At 34.7% G+C, this 16,285-nt stretch overlaps 1 protein-coding gene across 1 annotated transcript in view; it reads right to left on the bottom strand.

Annotated features, from left to right (window-relative positions):
• Window positions 1–3,313: 3,313 nt before the first annotated feature.
• LOTGIDRAFT_91360 (hypothetical protein) overlaps window positions 3,314–16,285 on the bottom strand; it is a gene marked incomplete at both ends in the record, with an annotated part of 40,561 nt that continues 27,589 nt past the window's right edge. Inside the window, 2 exons of the mRNA XM_009068035.1 lie at window positions 3,314–3,434; window positions 11,356–12,157. Coding sequence (XP_009066283.1) covers window positions 3,314–3,434; window positions 11,356–12,157 — 923 coding nt within the window. The remainder of the gene's footprint in view (window positions 3,435–11,355; window positions 12,158–16,285) is intronic.

Below are 16,285 nucleotides of genomic sequence, written 5' to 3'. Positions count from 1 at the left end.
AAATGATGTTCAACATTAAATAACAACCTAGTATCATTCTTCTGGTGTGTTGTTGTCATGGTTATCATACAAATGTTGGGATTTGTTTCCATGGTAAAGGTCAAGGTCACTAGGTGGTATTGGCAAGGTGAAGGTTGTTCTATGATAATTGTGACGTCAAATCACTCCTTCAGTTTGTAGTTAGGCTAACGATGGTCGAATATATTTACCACCAATTCTAAAATGCGCCTGAATGACACTGTTGCTATGGTAGTCAACAATAATAGTTATAAACAAACAAATCAGTAACTTGGAAACACATCCGGGTCACTTTCAACCAATGAAATAACACAAAACAATCAAAACATTTTCAAAATGGCGACTGTAATCAGCCAGGTTGCTATGATGAAACAAATGCTTTTTCAACAAACCCATCAATTAGTGCCAGCTTCCATTCCATTAAAAGGGGTAACGAATGACCTTGATAACCTCTAACCTTTGAACTCTTCTCAACTCAATGTCAAGGGCGTCAATGAACTACTGTTTCCTTCAACAAAACTTTGAGCTGAACCAACCAACAATCATGTGCTCAAAACGTAAACGGGGATGGCGATAACCATATTCTGTAACCATGGTAAAGGCGACGGGTCATTCTCATGAAAGCAAGTTGAAGAACATGGTTGCTAGGCTGAGGTTGATAGCGATCACTAATACCAGAAGTTGTCGTTCTTGGCACCAGTCCTGTAATTAGAAAAAGAGAAAGATCTGATACTAATGAAATCAAGAAAACACTGAGCATTGAACTCCTTATTTGAAGAGGAGTTGGACATTGGTGAATGGTGTTACCACTAAAAGTAGAATAGCTCAGTTGCTAGTTGATAGATAGATAGATTATCGTCTGTTATATAAGTGGTTATTTGCTCAATAATAACATAAGTAATTCAAGTCCTCTTTGGATAATAGCTTGCAGGACAGGGGTTCCCCCAAAGGAAAAATAATCCCCAAATGAAAAAAATTGACAACATAATACTGACCTTGAGATCGCCCAAAATAACACCAACATCACCCTGTCTTCTCCGTTCAGCAATATCTTGGAGTCGTCTGATCTCTTCCCGCCGAGCCATTCCCAACCTGAACACCTCGTCTCGTCGCATGGGAACTTGGTGGGTTACAGCTTTCAAATCTGGAAGACTACCTCGGTTCACGTCTGTACCTAATTTCTTCTCACTCTCAATTTTATATTCGTTTGGTAGATCTCCTCGACTGCGGGATGAATTTTGATGCACTTCTGCTCTTACGCGTTTGCGAATTCCGTTTTCAATAATGTAACTTTCAGTGTCCTTTGCCGTCAAATTTTCACTACTGTGTGCGGTTTCTTGTTCTGAAAGCTCTTTTTTAATATCATCTTGAGGCTCCTTGATAATACATGGCAATGTCCGTCTGCGTTGCAACGGATGGTTTTTGTTATTATCGTCTAAGGGTTCAGAAACTCCCGAATCTGGCGAAGTGTCTATATGCCCGATGCGGGCGCGGTCATCATTGGGGTCAATTTCACGACCTAATCCACTGTCATCCCTCAGGGCTGAGTACTGATCAAAATGATCATTGAGAATCGTCGAGTTGAAAATTTCACTGAATCCACGGCCTCGACGAGAGCCTGCTAAGAAACTATAACGGCGGACTTTAAGAGACGGGGAACGTCCATGTTGACTGACTTTCAAGGCTTCCATATTCTCTTGTTGTGCTTGCAGAGAACTGGGGTTGTTTGGTTCATAACCACCGTTTCCGTATCCAGGATTTCCTAACCCGCCATTACCATATCCACCCGGACCAAACCCGCCTGGTGAGAGACTGCTGATATCGTTTGGTTGTCGAGGAGTACTGTTGAGATGTTGATAGTTGGGAGTAGACGAGAGAGTGTTAGGATCCAGGGCCCCCGTGTCCGATTGATGGATCATGGATTTCGAACGATGTGGGTTATGATTTTGCATTTGTTTCACGTAACTAAAGTCATACTCTTGTTCATTATTTTCTATTTGTTTCTTTAAGATATCAGTACCTGAAAATAGACAAAATAAAGGTTTAATTAGCAAAGAAAAATCATAAAGTCATAAAAAAAGGATACACACCCACACAACGGTAAATTTCATGATAGCTTTAATACTTTTAATCAATTTAACCATTAACCATTAACCAACCTTACAAAGATTGCATTAACATACCAAGATTAAACATAAGCAAAATATATAACCATAATATTTCACCATTATATCATGGAGATCCAACAGTTATGAGGGTGTATAAAAAAGTTTCATATAATGATGACATGGAATTCAGAATTGCTGTTAAAGCTGACCATATAAAAACGTTTTATGGTTACATAAACCAGATGTACCAGATATAACCACAAAGTAGGGTATGGAAACAAAACTTTCTTTTCCATTCATTTGGAATTGGAATTGGACTGGCTGTTAACGACGGCAATATAAAATGGTTTGATGGTTGATATAAACCAGGTATGATCAGAATGTAGGGTACGAAAACACGACAAACAGCTTTTCTCATTCATTAATTATTTAGAATTAAACTCGGAATCGCGATATAAAAACATGTTATGGTTTATATAGATCAGAAGTACCAGGTATGACCAGAATGTCAGGTGAGACAATTGGCCGGTGAATAAATCAGGATGATATCTGATTGATGTCGATTAAGAAAGGAAAAGATAAAAACTGGTATAGAACTATTATCATATGGTGAAAGATGGCCGCCAAAAATAATATCTCCTCCTTACATTATACAACCTAAATCGTTTTATGTTACATTTTTAGACAGTGAGGGAAGATTTTCAGGATTTCTGAAGGGAAGAGAAAGGGAGGAAAGCAAAGATTATATGAATGTTATTTTCTTTAATGCTAAATTCTGGTGATTGTGGATCATTCCCAGTAAAAATATAAGTGGAATCCAACTGAACACTAAAGGATAGTGGAATTGTAATATATTTATCATCTCATTGAAACAAGACTGGATCCCAGTGGAGTTTAAACAGAAAATAAAAAGACTACATCAAAATCCCTTTGAAAATTTCTTTTTGTAATTAATATAATTCCATGTAAGCTCCACCAAATCTTTCCTTTATGTTTTTTCAAGTTTTAGATTCAAAAATCCTACTCAATTATAATATATCAAAATCACACAATATATTTCAATGAAAACTCATTACCGATTACTTATAAAGAAATCATAATTTTCCGAAGAGTCCCACCAGAATCCCCAAGATGTTTTACTAAGGATGTTCCACATGAATACTAAAAATTGAAATTCTAACAAAATTACCTGGTTGATGGAATTCCGGAGCGTATTCTTTGGCTTTTAACCTCGCCACGTCGCAATCTTGTTGGGCTTTATCTCCGGCTGCATCAGCTTGTTCGGCTTTCGCTCGTGCGTTGGCCATTCTGAAAGTAGAAAGACACAAGACAATGAATTTTAGTGGATGAATCTCAACCAATAATTCATGTCTAAACAGAATTGTTCTGATTTCGTTCGTGCGTTGGTTATTCTGCAAGTAGAAAGATGAGAGGAAATGTTTAATATTATTGGATATTTAGTTTTGACCCACACTTGATGTCCAAACAGATTTTGCTCATGCGTTGGCCATTCTACAAGTAGAAGAAAGAGCAAATTTTAGTTTCAGGAGTCTTTCGACTAAGTCCGACCGATTTGTCCATTACAGATATTTTAGCCCATATTTTCCGCCACATAGTCAAATCAACATCCCTACTAAATATCCTAAAACAAATTGAATCCAATAGTTGAAAATAAAATTCTGTAATACAAAGAAAGAGAAAATAGCTGTCATGATATGTATTTTGTATCCTGCAAATGTTACTATAAACAATGTTTGTTGAAGAGTACTAATAAAATGAGTTTTTTCAGTGCTAACCCTTACAGCCTGGTATTAGAGTATAAATACATGAATCATGCATCAGGAATCATGATGAACTTAAAGTGAAGGTGTGAGTTGATGAACTTTGTATATTTTAAAATATTTGCATTGAATCTATAGTAGCCTTTACTTGTAATGAAGAGTTGTAAATAAAGTTAGGTATTGTGGTGAAAAGTTTTAAATATCCTACAAATAAAGTTCATACAAGGAATACCCTTTATTGATATTAATGGAAAAACATAAATTTGCAGTCACAATATCAATAAAAACCCATAAATTGTTCAGATTTAAGATTAAAATTATTTGGAATATTTGGAATATCTCAGTTGGTAGAGTTGTCTGTTAGGCGGTTAGTTGCCGTAGGTCCGAATGCTCCTTAAGGAAAGAAAAATTCTGATTTCTGTGCCAGTGCTTCCGAGAGTCGGCCCAGTGTCGGCTCTCACACTCAATAGGTGCCAGCCATTGCTCTTTTACAAGTACCACATAATTCCCTCTGCCTCAGGATATTTTATCTAGCAGAAATATAATATTCCCGCCATTTCTGTTACATCTCATCTGCTACCTGGTAACCTAGGAAACACTTACCCTTTGACCTTTATTCTTAGAAACTTAAAACTTGTAGACAAACGGTCATATTTCACCAAGATCTGTTTTTAATTGTTTCATACTAATAGTTTGAAAGGTTCCGTTTCTTTTTTTCCTGATATTTTAATGTCCATTGTAATCTAACAAGTTTTTAAGCACAGTTGTGTTATAATGGCATCATTTTTAACCAATCAAAGTATGTAAATTAGGACCCGTTTCTTGTTAACAATGTGAAAATACAGATAGAAAAACCAAAAGAGGCTGTGTTTGGATTTCAGTGAATTGCAATGCAAATGAAATATATCAGAAAGGAAACAGTAATCTATTTAATTAGATTGACAGCTCAATATATTTTGAAAAACAAAGAAAAGTTTCCTAATTATTTCTGATTTCAAGTGTAAATTGTGTAATTTATTTGATAGCTGATAAAGAATGTGGAAGTTTGGCATTTTTTCTCATTTACTTAAACTGTAAACTATTTGAAACGATCGTCTGGAAGATTATTCCTGGCAGAACTGGGTCGTCAAATATTGGCCATTTTTTATCATGTCTGAAATCTTTTTGGATAAAAATAGTTTTATCATTTGAGGGAGTAATCCGCACTCTTAGAACTTGATTTGATTTTTTAAGAATTCTTCACCATTGCATTCAGTTTTAGACCATCCTGATCATGATAAACATATTTCAAACTCTGTAAGCTGCCACTATAAGAAAAGAAAAAACAACAATTTTTACAAGGTTAACAACTTACGTTCATAAGGATCCAGTCTTCCAGCTGGTCATTGACCAAACCTCTTGGTAATAATTTACAAGGATAACAACTTAGGTTCATAAGGATCCAATCTTACAGCTGGCCCTTGACCAAACCTCTTGGTAATGATTTACAAGGATAACAACTTAGGTTCATAAGGATCCAGTCTTCCAGGTGGTCATTGACCAAACCTCTTGGTAATGATTTACAAGGATAACAACTTAGGTTCAAAAGGATCCAGTCTTCCAGGTGGTCATTGACCAAACCTCTTGGTGATGATTTACAAGGATAACAACTTAGGTTCATAAGGATCCAGTCTTCCAGGTGGTCATTGACCAAACCTCTTGGTAATGATTTACAAGGATAACAACTTAGGTTCATAAGGATCCAGTCTTCCAGGTGGTCATTGACCAAACCTCTTGGTAATGATTTACAAGGATAACAACTTAAGTTCATAAGGATCCAGTCTTCCAACTGGTCCTTGACCAAACCTCTTGGTGATGATTTACAAGGATAACAACTTAGGTTCATAAGGATCCAGTCTTCCAGGTGGTCATTGACCAAACCTCTTGGTGATGATTTACAAGGATAACAACTTAAGTTCATAAGGATCCAGTCTTCCAGCTGGTCCTTGACCAAACCTCTTGGTGATTATTTACAAGGATAACAACTTAAGTTCATAAGGATCCAGTCTTCCAGCTGGTCCTTGACCAAACCTCTTGGTGATGATTTACAAGGATAACAACTTAAGTTCATAAGGATCCAGTCTTCCAGCTGGTCCTTGACCAAACTTCATGGTAATGATTTACAAGGATAATAAGTTAGGTTCATAAGGATCCAGTCTTCCAGCTGGTCCTTGACCAAACCTCTTGGTAATGATTTACAAGGATAACAACTTAGGTTCATAAGGATCCAGTCTTCCAGCTGGTCTTGACCAAACCTCTTGTTAATGATTTACAAGGATAGCAACTTAGGTTCATGAGGATCCAGTCTTCCAGCTGGTCTTGACCAAACCTCTTGGTAATGATTTACAAGGATAACAACTTAGGTTCATAAGGATCCAGTCTTCCATCTGGTCGTTGACCAAACCTCTTTCTCCGCATCTGAGATTTGGATTCTTTTTACACCAACACCTCAACACAGGTGAAAAATATCCTGGATAGCGTGGTGAACTGATATACCTAGTACAACATATATTGTCTCTTGTATAGCGTGGTGTTAACAATATACCTAGTGTCATTGTATCTTGTATATGGTGGTGTTAATTAGCGAGACTCCAGCTGTCACTAAAATCAATATAATCATCCAGTCAAAACTAGGTCATTCAACGCCAATCTCAATAATTTATCAATTTACTAACAACTTTATAATTCACTTGATAATTTTACTTTTCAACATTTTTGCTGAATAATTAAGTTTTGATTTGCTCTGATTCAAGAGTTTACTATGAACATAATTTCAAAATATAATATTTAATTTAAATTCAAAATTTTTGCTGAATAATTAAGTTTTGATTTGCTCTGATTCAAGAGTTTACTATGAACATAATTTCAAAATATAATATTTAATTTAAATTCAACATTTTTGCTGAATAATTAAGTTTTGATTTGCTCTGATTCAAGAGTTTACTATGAACATAATTTCAAAATATAATATTTAATTTAAATTCAAAATTTTTGCTGAATAATTAAGTTTTGATTTGCTCTGATTCAAGAGTTTACTATGAACATAATTTCAAAATATAATATTTAATTTAAATTCAAAATTTTTGCTGAATAATTAAGTTTTGATTTGCTCTGATTCAAGAGTTTACTATGAACATAATTTCAAAATATAATATTTAATTTAAATTCAAAATTTTTGCTGAATAATTAAGTTTTGATTTGCTCTGATTCAAGAGTTTACTATGAACATAATTTCAAAATATAATATTTAATTTAAATTCAAAATTTTTGCTGAATAATTAAGTTTTGATTTGCTCTGATTCAAGAGTTTACTATGAACATAATTTCAAAGTTTAATATAATTCAATTTCAACATTTTTTTTATACAATTACATTTTTATTGAATAATAAGTTTTATTGCTCTGTTTCTCTTCTGATTTACAAATTACATAATATTATTTCTACCATTGAATTCAAAAAGTTTAAAACAGTTAGTTATAGATTCCAAATATTCAATGGAGAATTAAAAATTAAATTTAAAATAGGTAATTTTCTCTGACTGTCAGAAGGACATTAAGAGGGTCTACATAGCTAATATTTGAATTTTGATACAAGGCTTTCAGTTGTGAAGGTTTGGCTATTTATTAGCTGGATTGATATTCCAGAGAAGAGTATCCTAGATTGAAATTAGGTAATTTTTACACAGAATGGATATTCTGGTGAAGAATTTTGTAATTTTCTCTACTGGAAATGAAATGAAATTAATGGAGTTTTACATCCTTTTCTCTACTGGAGTTGACTGTAAATAGTGGGGTGATATAGAAAACAGGGTAGTTATTAGTAATAATAATATATCTATACAGTATAGGGTGGTATTATAATATATAGAATTATTTACAATGATATAAATCTCAGTCTTCAGTATCCCAGCATGCACTTCTATAATTTCTTAGTCAATTCTATATTCATTCAATGTGATTTTACAAAAGTTCATCCACGTATGGACCAGTGGTGGAGCCAGGTTTACGTCCAAGGGGGGACGAAATATCTGAGGTTGCCCGAAATTCTAACCTAGTTATGAGATTTTTTCCAAAAAACATGCCTTTGGGGCTGCGAGGGGTGGCGGGTAACCCCTCTGGCCCCCCTTTGTCTCCGCCAATGGTATGGAAGTTTAGGCAAAGCAAAGCTAGACTATCAGTATGTATGGAAGCTGATATGCAAATTTCGATTAGTCAACAAATTTGCAAAAACAAACAATGTGAAATACGTCCAATAACAACCTAGTCTTTATTTCTATAGCCTGTTTCAGAATAGTCCGTATTGATTATATTATCTCGAGAGAGAGACAGAGACCGAGAGAGAGAGAGGAGAATTTCTTCCGGGTAGCTCAATCAATATCAAACGTTTTATTTAAAATCATCATTCAGATTGCTGTAGAATAGCTAATGCAAGGTTGATAGTTTATCTATGAATTGAAATGGAGTTTTACATCCTACTGTTTTTTATCAATAAAAAATGTTTATCATTGTTGAAAAACCTGAGTATAAAATGATGTTTAGAAATCATTGTTTTCTGTATCAAGAAAAACTGAAAAATCTGTAGAATTGATCATGTAAAGTTGATGGGAATCTAATCCATGTTCTTAACACCCTACCTTTCTGTATCCTTATAAAAGTAATGTTAGAAGTCAATGCCTTATGGATAAAGTCAGAAAGAAAGAACAACTTAGGTTCACAGTTAAGGATCCTTTCTACCAGCTGGTCTTTGGCCAAACCTCTTGGCATTGATCTTTCCCGGATTATCCGTACCCATTTTACAGCTGGGTAGACTGGAATTATGAGTGAAGATGACTTATTGAAGGCCATCGGACTATCACACGCCGATCAAGATAGGAACCCACAGCTGCCATTTGCTCGACGTAACCAAGCGAATGATGTCATGTTAAGAACCAACGCTCTAACCGACTGTGTTATACAACAAGTCAAAAACTTCATTTGTTTCACATTAGGACACAAGAATCAAATACATCTTGAATTCTCCAATTTGTATTCTGACTACAGCTAGATAAAGCAGTTGGTTGTGTGTCAACATAGAGAATAATAAATAAACAATTGGTAGTATCACCATTACTGATGATCTCTAAAGAATTCTATTCCTTGACTTCCATATCATGCCACCATAGCAACCAGAAGAATTGAGTTAATACCCGAGACGACTGACACTAGAGAGGGAGAAAACTGATAGTGTATGTTTAATATATTATCTAAGATGTATTCACTATGATAAAACTACTGATTATTATGATAAATATCAACCAGGGTGTATGCTGGGAAGGTATGCAGACGTTGAGCAGTGGCTTGACTACCATGTTGAATGGTTGAACCGTTTCCTAAGGGGGCCCCAATACCCAGAGAGAAAATACAAAATATATTTAAATGAGTAAAATAGCAGGGTCTCAGAATGCAGGAGAGCAAAAAATACCAGGGGTGGGGCCCCCAACCCACTTAAATATGCAGATCCCCACTAAACTAGTCGAGCCACTGTCATTTCACGGTAGGCACAAACATTTAGGCACAAGTCAGTTACACATAGTACTTTAGATGCACTCGGTCAGTTAAGCAGACATCATTTAAGCACAGTGATTAAGGCACAGTGTGATTTGTAATTTGGAACAGATAACCCCAAGCGGTAAGAGGTTTTGCCAAGGACCAGCTGGAAGAAACGATCCCAGTGAACCTGTTAATGTGCCTTTGAAAAAAAATGTGTTTTCTCTCTTGAATTCATTTGAAATAGAAGCAGTTGTTCATTATCAATATCTGGAGATACAAGAGTAATTTGATGAGGTTGATGTCTGCCAAGATTTACATAGTTTCAAACAACATCCTCAGACAGTTATTAACTTAATAAAAATTCAAAAAATATTCCCAGCAAGGCCATTTGACACCTTTCCTTTATAATTCTTTTTATCAAAGAGCTGCTGATAGCAAAGGTATAGGGTTTGATAAAATAATAATCAAAAAAATATTTCAACCGAGGTTATCTCATATCAAATAGAATATCATATTGTAAAGACATTGTGATCCATCAAGCACTGGTGGTACCAGCCTTCGGGGGGGTTGGGGGTACAATTAGGGGGCAGACTGACTCAATGGGGGGGACAATGCCCAGCCTGAATTCAAAATGGGGCAACTCCGTGGAGGCATTTTGTCGTCAGCCTCCGATGGAACGTCTGAGAGAGTTCTCCGAAGAGAATTTTCTAAAAATTTAATTGATTTTGTCCACTTTCACACATATTTTGGGGCAAAAATGAAAAATTGATCAAAAAAATCATGTAGGGGACAATGTATCACCGACCAGGGAAAAACTGGTAATGTGATATTAATGCCATTTTTTTATCCTGTATTATTATGTATTATCTTGTGTCATGATGTATGCTGCCCAAAAAAGGGCGAACATTACAATAAGTAAATATCTGAAATTTGACGAACTGCTGTTTAATGGAGTCTGATAACGTCTAACTTCAAATAGGGTATTACTTCAAGGGTAAGTGTTAGAATAAAGAGCTCCATCAAAGAATAAAACTGATAAGGTAAAAGGAAAGAAGATAAGAAGATTGGCACAAGAAATTGTCTATGGAATATTCTGATATTCTGATTCTGGCAAAGTTGTTTGTCTTTAGACTAAAGGAGTTGTTTTAAAAAAAAAAGAAGCTGGGATGACAAACCAATACAAAATGAACCTTTTCAGCTACTTGAACTTTCTGAAAGGTAAAGTGTCAAATCCAAAAAGCAAATGAACATTATCTAGATTGCAAATAGTTCATATAGCTAGGTTTACTAACTGGACACTCTTTTCAGAAGGTCTGAAGAGTTAAAATGTTTAATGGGTATTTGGATACACCAGCATCCTCCCTTTCAGAGAGTCCACATAGTTAATATTGGACAGCGTAAAGAAAATCAAATCCAGTGAGTGGCTAATCTGTATACCTAAAATAATAATCTACTGGTACCACATAAAACAAAGCTAGATCAATCTGGTAACCATGTGGTCAGCACAAAATACCACAATTCTCCTGACATTCTACACATGTTTTGATGATGTCATCGCATAGTTACATGGGTGTAGGCTTTTTGTATAAAATAGATGAATGATTTACAGAATGAAGGTTAATGGTCAAGCAATGAAAGATATCCTTTGGCTAGGACAATTAAACACGCAAGCTGACAGAAAAACTATATCAGATAGGAAAGTAAATATGTGTGAGAAGGCTTGTGAGACTTGCAGCGCCCATCATCCAACCCCACAAAATCGATATGACGATGAAAACTGAAGCAAAGAGTCTCTTCCCCCCACCTCAAAATTTTGGGCTCCCACATGAGCACCATTATGACGACACCCCTTAATGCTAAAATAACTAAAAATATGCTTACCTCGTGATAGCAATATCTGCTTTCTGTAAGGAAATTTGCGCTGCCCTTTGAGCTGACAAAACAGCGTTATCCACACGTTCACGTAACTTTGAAGTCCGAATTAAGAATAATTTATTTTTCTTGCCCGATGAAATAAGCACATTGTTTTTATATTTTCCTTCTTCTTTAGTTCCGTCCTTAAAAATCGTAACTCCATATCCGTATTTCTTGTTGTTGTACCATTCTCCCTCGTATTTCAATCCGTCAGACCGTTCACTTATTCCGAACCCGGAACGTTTGTCGTTTTTCCATTCACCCATATACGTTTCTGTTACGTTAACATCAGTGATATCGTCTTGACTAACAAAACTAAGATTACTATCTGTATATACAGAAGCGTTCGTTATTCCAGACTGAGTTGAATCGGCACTGACATGGCTAATGTTACTAATCGTACTACGAACCGACCCCGTTTGGCGTTTTGGCGAATCATTAATATCCCCTGTACTTTTTTGTTTCTTTAACTTCAATCCTGACATTAACGTTTTTCGCAAACTAGATCGACCCTGTTTGTCGAAAATGGAACGGCGTCGACTTGGAGGTGTTTCGTCACTTCTAGCTTTTAGGACGAAACCTCCCCGACTTTCGTCAAGTTTTTTATCACGATTTTTCACAACTTGTTCGTCCTCGTTCTCACTACGTATCGACGTGAGAGAGGCGCGAATCTTTTTAGGACGGTAATGTGAGGCGAGTCCGTAAGGCACACTAGATCTAACGCCGTATCCATGGCGAGTTCCCCGTAACCACTGACCCTGAAACGTGCCTGAAAAATACAAAAAGAAATTTTGAATTAGAGTCATCATTTTGTCAGAAATCTTGGATTTGATATACAAGACTTCTAAGAGTTATATTTGTAATAATTTTATCAAAATATCAATCAATATTGCTCAAATTCAGAGGGAGATCGCTTTGGTATAAATTTTGAAGGTCATTTTCAAAACCATCCAAACCTAATATACCTTAAGAACATCATGAAGTACATTTATCAACAATATATATCATTAAAACAAAAAACATAAATTTGTTATGTTTGGAATTTAATCACAGGTGTTATCTGGTTTAAAACATTTGTAAACGCCATTTTGATTTATGGCAGCCATCTTGAAACGGTATGATAGTAGCTTCAGACGAAAGTACTGGAAAATGGAAGTAATGAAAGGATATTATCTATAATGGAGAAAATAAAATTGGTTTATCTGGACAGAATTTATAACCTCATTCTCTCTCTCTACTCTTATTGAGTTTCTTTTTATCTCATACCATCTTATAAACCCGGTATATAGAATAGAATTTGTACCAGGAAGTACATTAATAAATGAATGAGGGGCAAGGATGGATGGTGGGGAGAGGCAGGGGGAGAGGGAGGGGGTGAGGGGTGAAGAGCAAAAGGGGATGCCTTCTCTCTCACTCTCAACACTTATTAATTTTTTTATATAAGATACATAGAATGGAACTTGTACAAGGAAGTACACTGATAAATGAGGGGCAAGGCCAAGGGCGAGATGTGGGGGAGGGGGTATGAGGGGGTGACAGAGGGTTGCACAAGAAGCAAGTTACTGCTTTAAAACAGCTAATTATCCCCTCTTTCTCTCTTAAGCTCCTTAATATCTTCTAGCTTTTACTATATCAGTATCAGTCCAGAAAGTAGGCTACCGTGATAGGAGATGGGAGGAGGCGGTCAAGGAGGAAAAAGTTACTAATGTAATAGTTATATTAATATATAGTTGAGCATGTATTTGTTTACTGGATGCAGAAACATTTGACAGAATAGTAGAATGATACAATTAGAGGATATAAATTGCCCTGATAAAAAAGTATTATTGTGGAAACGGATGAGTATATTTATGTAATTAAAACCTTAAATCAGTTGTAAATAATTTCAAGAATATGTTTTTAATTTTTTGGTTATGCTTATTCTGAATAGAATTTGTACCAGGAAGTACATTAATAAATGAATGAGGGGCAAGGATGGATGGTGGGGAGAGGCAGGGGGAGAGGGAGGGGGAGAGGGAGTTTTTGGTTATTCTTGTTCATTTCGAAACACCTGATGGTACTTTTCTTCAGAGAAGTCCACTACTATACTACTTTTACTCTCAACTTAGCCATACTTTGGACGACTTTTTGATTAACGGAATTGTCTTGCTTGTAGACCTACAGATTTTTATTTTAGTGTCACGTCCCTTTAAATCAAAAGACATTTACAAGTAATTAGGCCTCAAATCTGGGCACAATCTGTCTCTTGTCATCATCCCATCATTAATGATTGATGAACCCAATGTCTATACAATAGCTCAATTAACGAGAATATCATTGACAACCATTAATTCTTCTTGTACCAACCATCATCTTGATTAAATTTCTTTCCTTTAATATCAATTGGAAACAAGAAGATTAACTCAAGACGAATGAGGTCAAGGTTAAATTGAGGTCATGTAGCAGACGGTAAATATAATAAATGGCGGGAAAGAATCAATATGTGTCTGTTGGTTTAACAGCGGTCACTTCTGATTGTTTGGCAGACGTCATATATTGAATATAGTACGAGTTTAACGCAATTACTTTGTATATGTGACAACAAAGTTCTCAAAAATGTTGTATACAATATTGACTGGGGCCATTGAGGATTATTGCTACAAAATAATTTGGATAGCAGAAGAGTTGAGTGGTATGAATTTATTTGTATTCATGACAAGTATACGAAAAAAATTACTTTCCACTTCCTCAATCTTTTCTCTTGGACCAATATTAATTGTGATCTCAATATACATGCAAAATACCAATCAAGGAGTAAGTTATGAAGTTTTGAAATATAAATTTTGAATACACAAAGTGTTTAACTGAAGAGTAATACAGGAGATAAAAATATAAAACAGAAAAAAATATGAGAAAGATATTGCAACCCTGATAAAAACTGACTATTTCAACTCCCCTACCCCAGAGAGCCCCTCCCCCCCCTACCCCCCCACCCTCAATTACATATTGGTAAACATTTGCTCATGGATATTAAAAGACATCATTTTGATACAAAATGGTTGTCGGATGAGCTAGGAAGGTAGGAGATATAAATATCACACATAGAAAAATATGATAATGATATAAGTAAGATATGATAATATATATTTGAGAGGAAACAGCGACAAGTTATCACTACCTATATCTATTCTATATACCAGACTAAAACCGTTACCTAGGTGATGCACGAGAGAAAAGGTTAAAAGAAAGATTAAAGAAGACGACAATGCCAATACCTCGTGTAAATTTAATATACACCAGTAACGTACCTTCTGTATTACTAATTTCTACATTTCATGGCCAAGGTTTTTCTATTTGTTTGATAAATCACATTCTAAATCTGTATTTTTTATGTTTACTTAAAGATATTCAAAAAAAACAGTTAAAATTCACAGTCATGTTTTTTAATATTAGACAAACATCTGTGTTACTTATTTCTTCATTTCATTTCTTAAAATATATCAATCTGTATTCCTAATATCTGTATTTCACTACCAAGATTTTTCCATCTATATAATATTTTAAAACACAATTTTTCATGTAAACTTAACAGATATTTCAATATTTACATATCTTGGTCTAGACCGGGATGCGATAAAATTACCAAATTTTTACCATTTACACTACTATAATTTCAAGCATTGCGAGATCAATTCTATAACAATAATGTAAATGATTTATTGTTCTCAGACGCATTTTAATTGAACTCTTCACGAAAGAGTTAATTTAGACGTTGCTATAACCTGGATGAAGGCAAATTCGTCTGCTCACAGAAACTGTATAACATGTTGAGGGGTCAAGATGCATGTTTAAGAACTGTTCTGAGAACGCTCCACCGTTTACACTACCAAATTTTTACTGTTCAGTTGTTGGAACTGTTCTCAGAAAGGATAATTTTTGTAATGTAAACAGGGTTTATGAATACTATATTTTATCTATGACTTAGAATAACAGGTTTCTATTATTATAGTAGGTTTCTATTATTACAGTAGGTTTCTATTATTATAGTAGGTTTCTATTATTATAGTAGGTTTCTATTATTACAGTAGGTTTCTATTATTATAGTAGGTTTCTATTATTATAGTAGGTTTCTATTATTACAGTAGGTTTCTATTATTATAGTAGGTTTCTATTATTATAGTAGGTTTCTATTATTACAGTAGGTTTCTATTATTACAGTAGGTTTCTATTATTATAGTAGGTTTCTATTATTACAGTAGGTTTCTATTATTATAGTAGGTTTCTATTATTATATTAGGTTTCTATCATTACAGTAGGTTTCTATTATTATAGTAGGTTTCTATTATTATAGTAGGTTTCTATTATTATAGTAGGTTTCTATTATTATAGTAGGTTTCTATTATTATAGTAGGTTTCTATTATTACAGTAGGTTTCTATTATTATAGTAGGTTTCTATTATTATAGTAGGTTTCTATTATTATAGTAGGTTTCTATTATTACAGTAGGTTTCTATTATTACAGTAGGTTTCTATTATTATAGTAGGTTTCTATTATTATAGTAGGTTTCTATTATTATAGTAGGTTTCTATCATTACAGTAGGTTTCTATTATTATAGTAGGTTTCTATTATTACAGTAGGTTTCTATTATTACAGTAGGTTTCTATTATTATAGTAAACAGTTTACTGGCATACTCAGCATCTGAATTCTAAAAACCTTCTAAAGAATGGTCCTATTAATTCCAATTCCAAAACACAATAAAAGCTCCTTCATTTGTTACTGATTGAAATAACACTCCAACATCATGATCTGTATGCATGTAAATCACCAGTCAATAATGCAACAAGATATGATTAAAATTGTGAACTCCCTCCACCCCATATCACTTCCCTCCCCCCTCCCCCCTTCCCCCTCCACC

This window comes from Lottia gigantea (assembly GCF_000327385.1).
Source record: "Lottia gigantea unplaced genomic scaffold LOTGIsca_88, whole genome shotgun sequence".
NCBI classification, from domain to species: Eukaryota; Metazoa; Mollusca; class Gastropoda; family Lottiidae; genus Lottia; species Lottia gigantea.
Note: the sequence above shows the minus strand (reverse complement) of the source record. Positions and strands in the feature narration are given on the sequence as shown.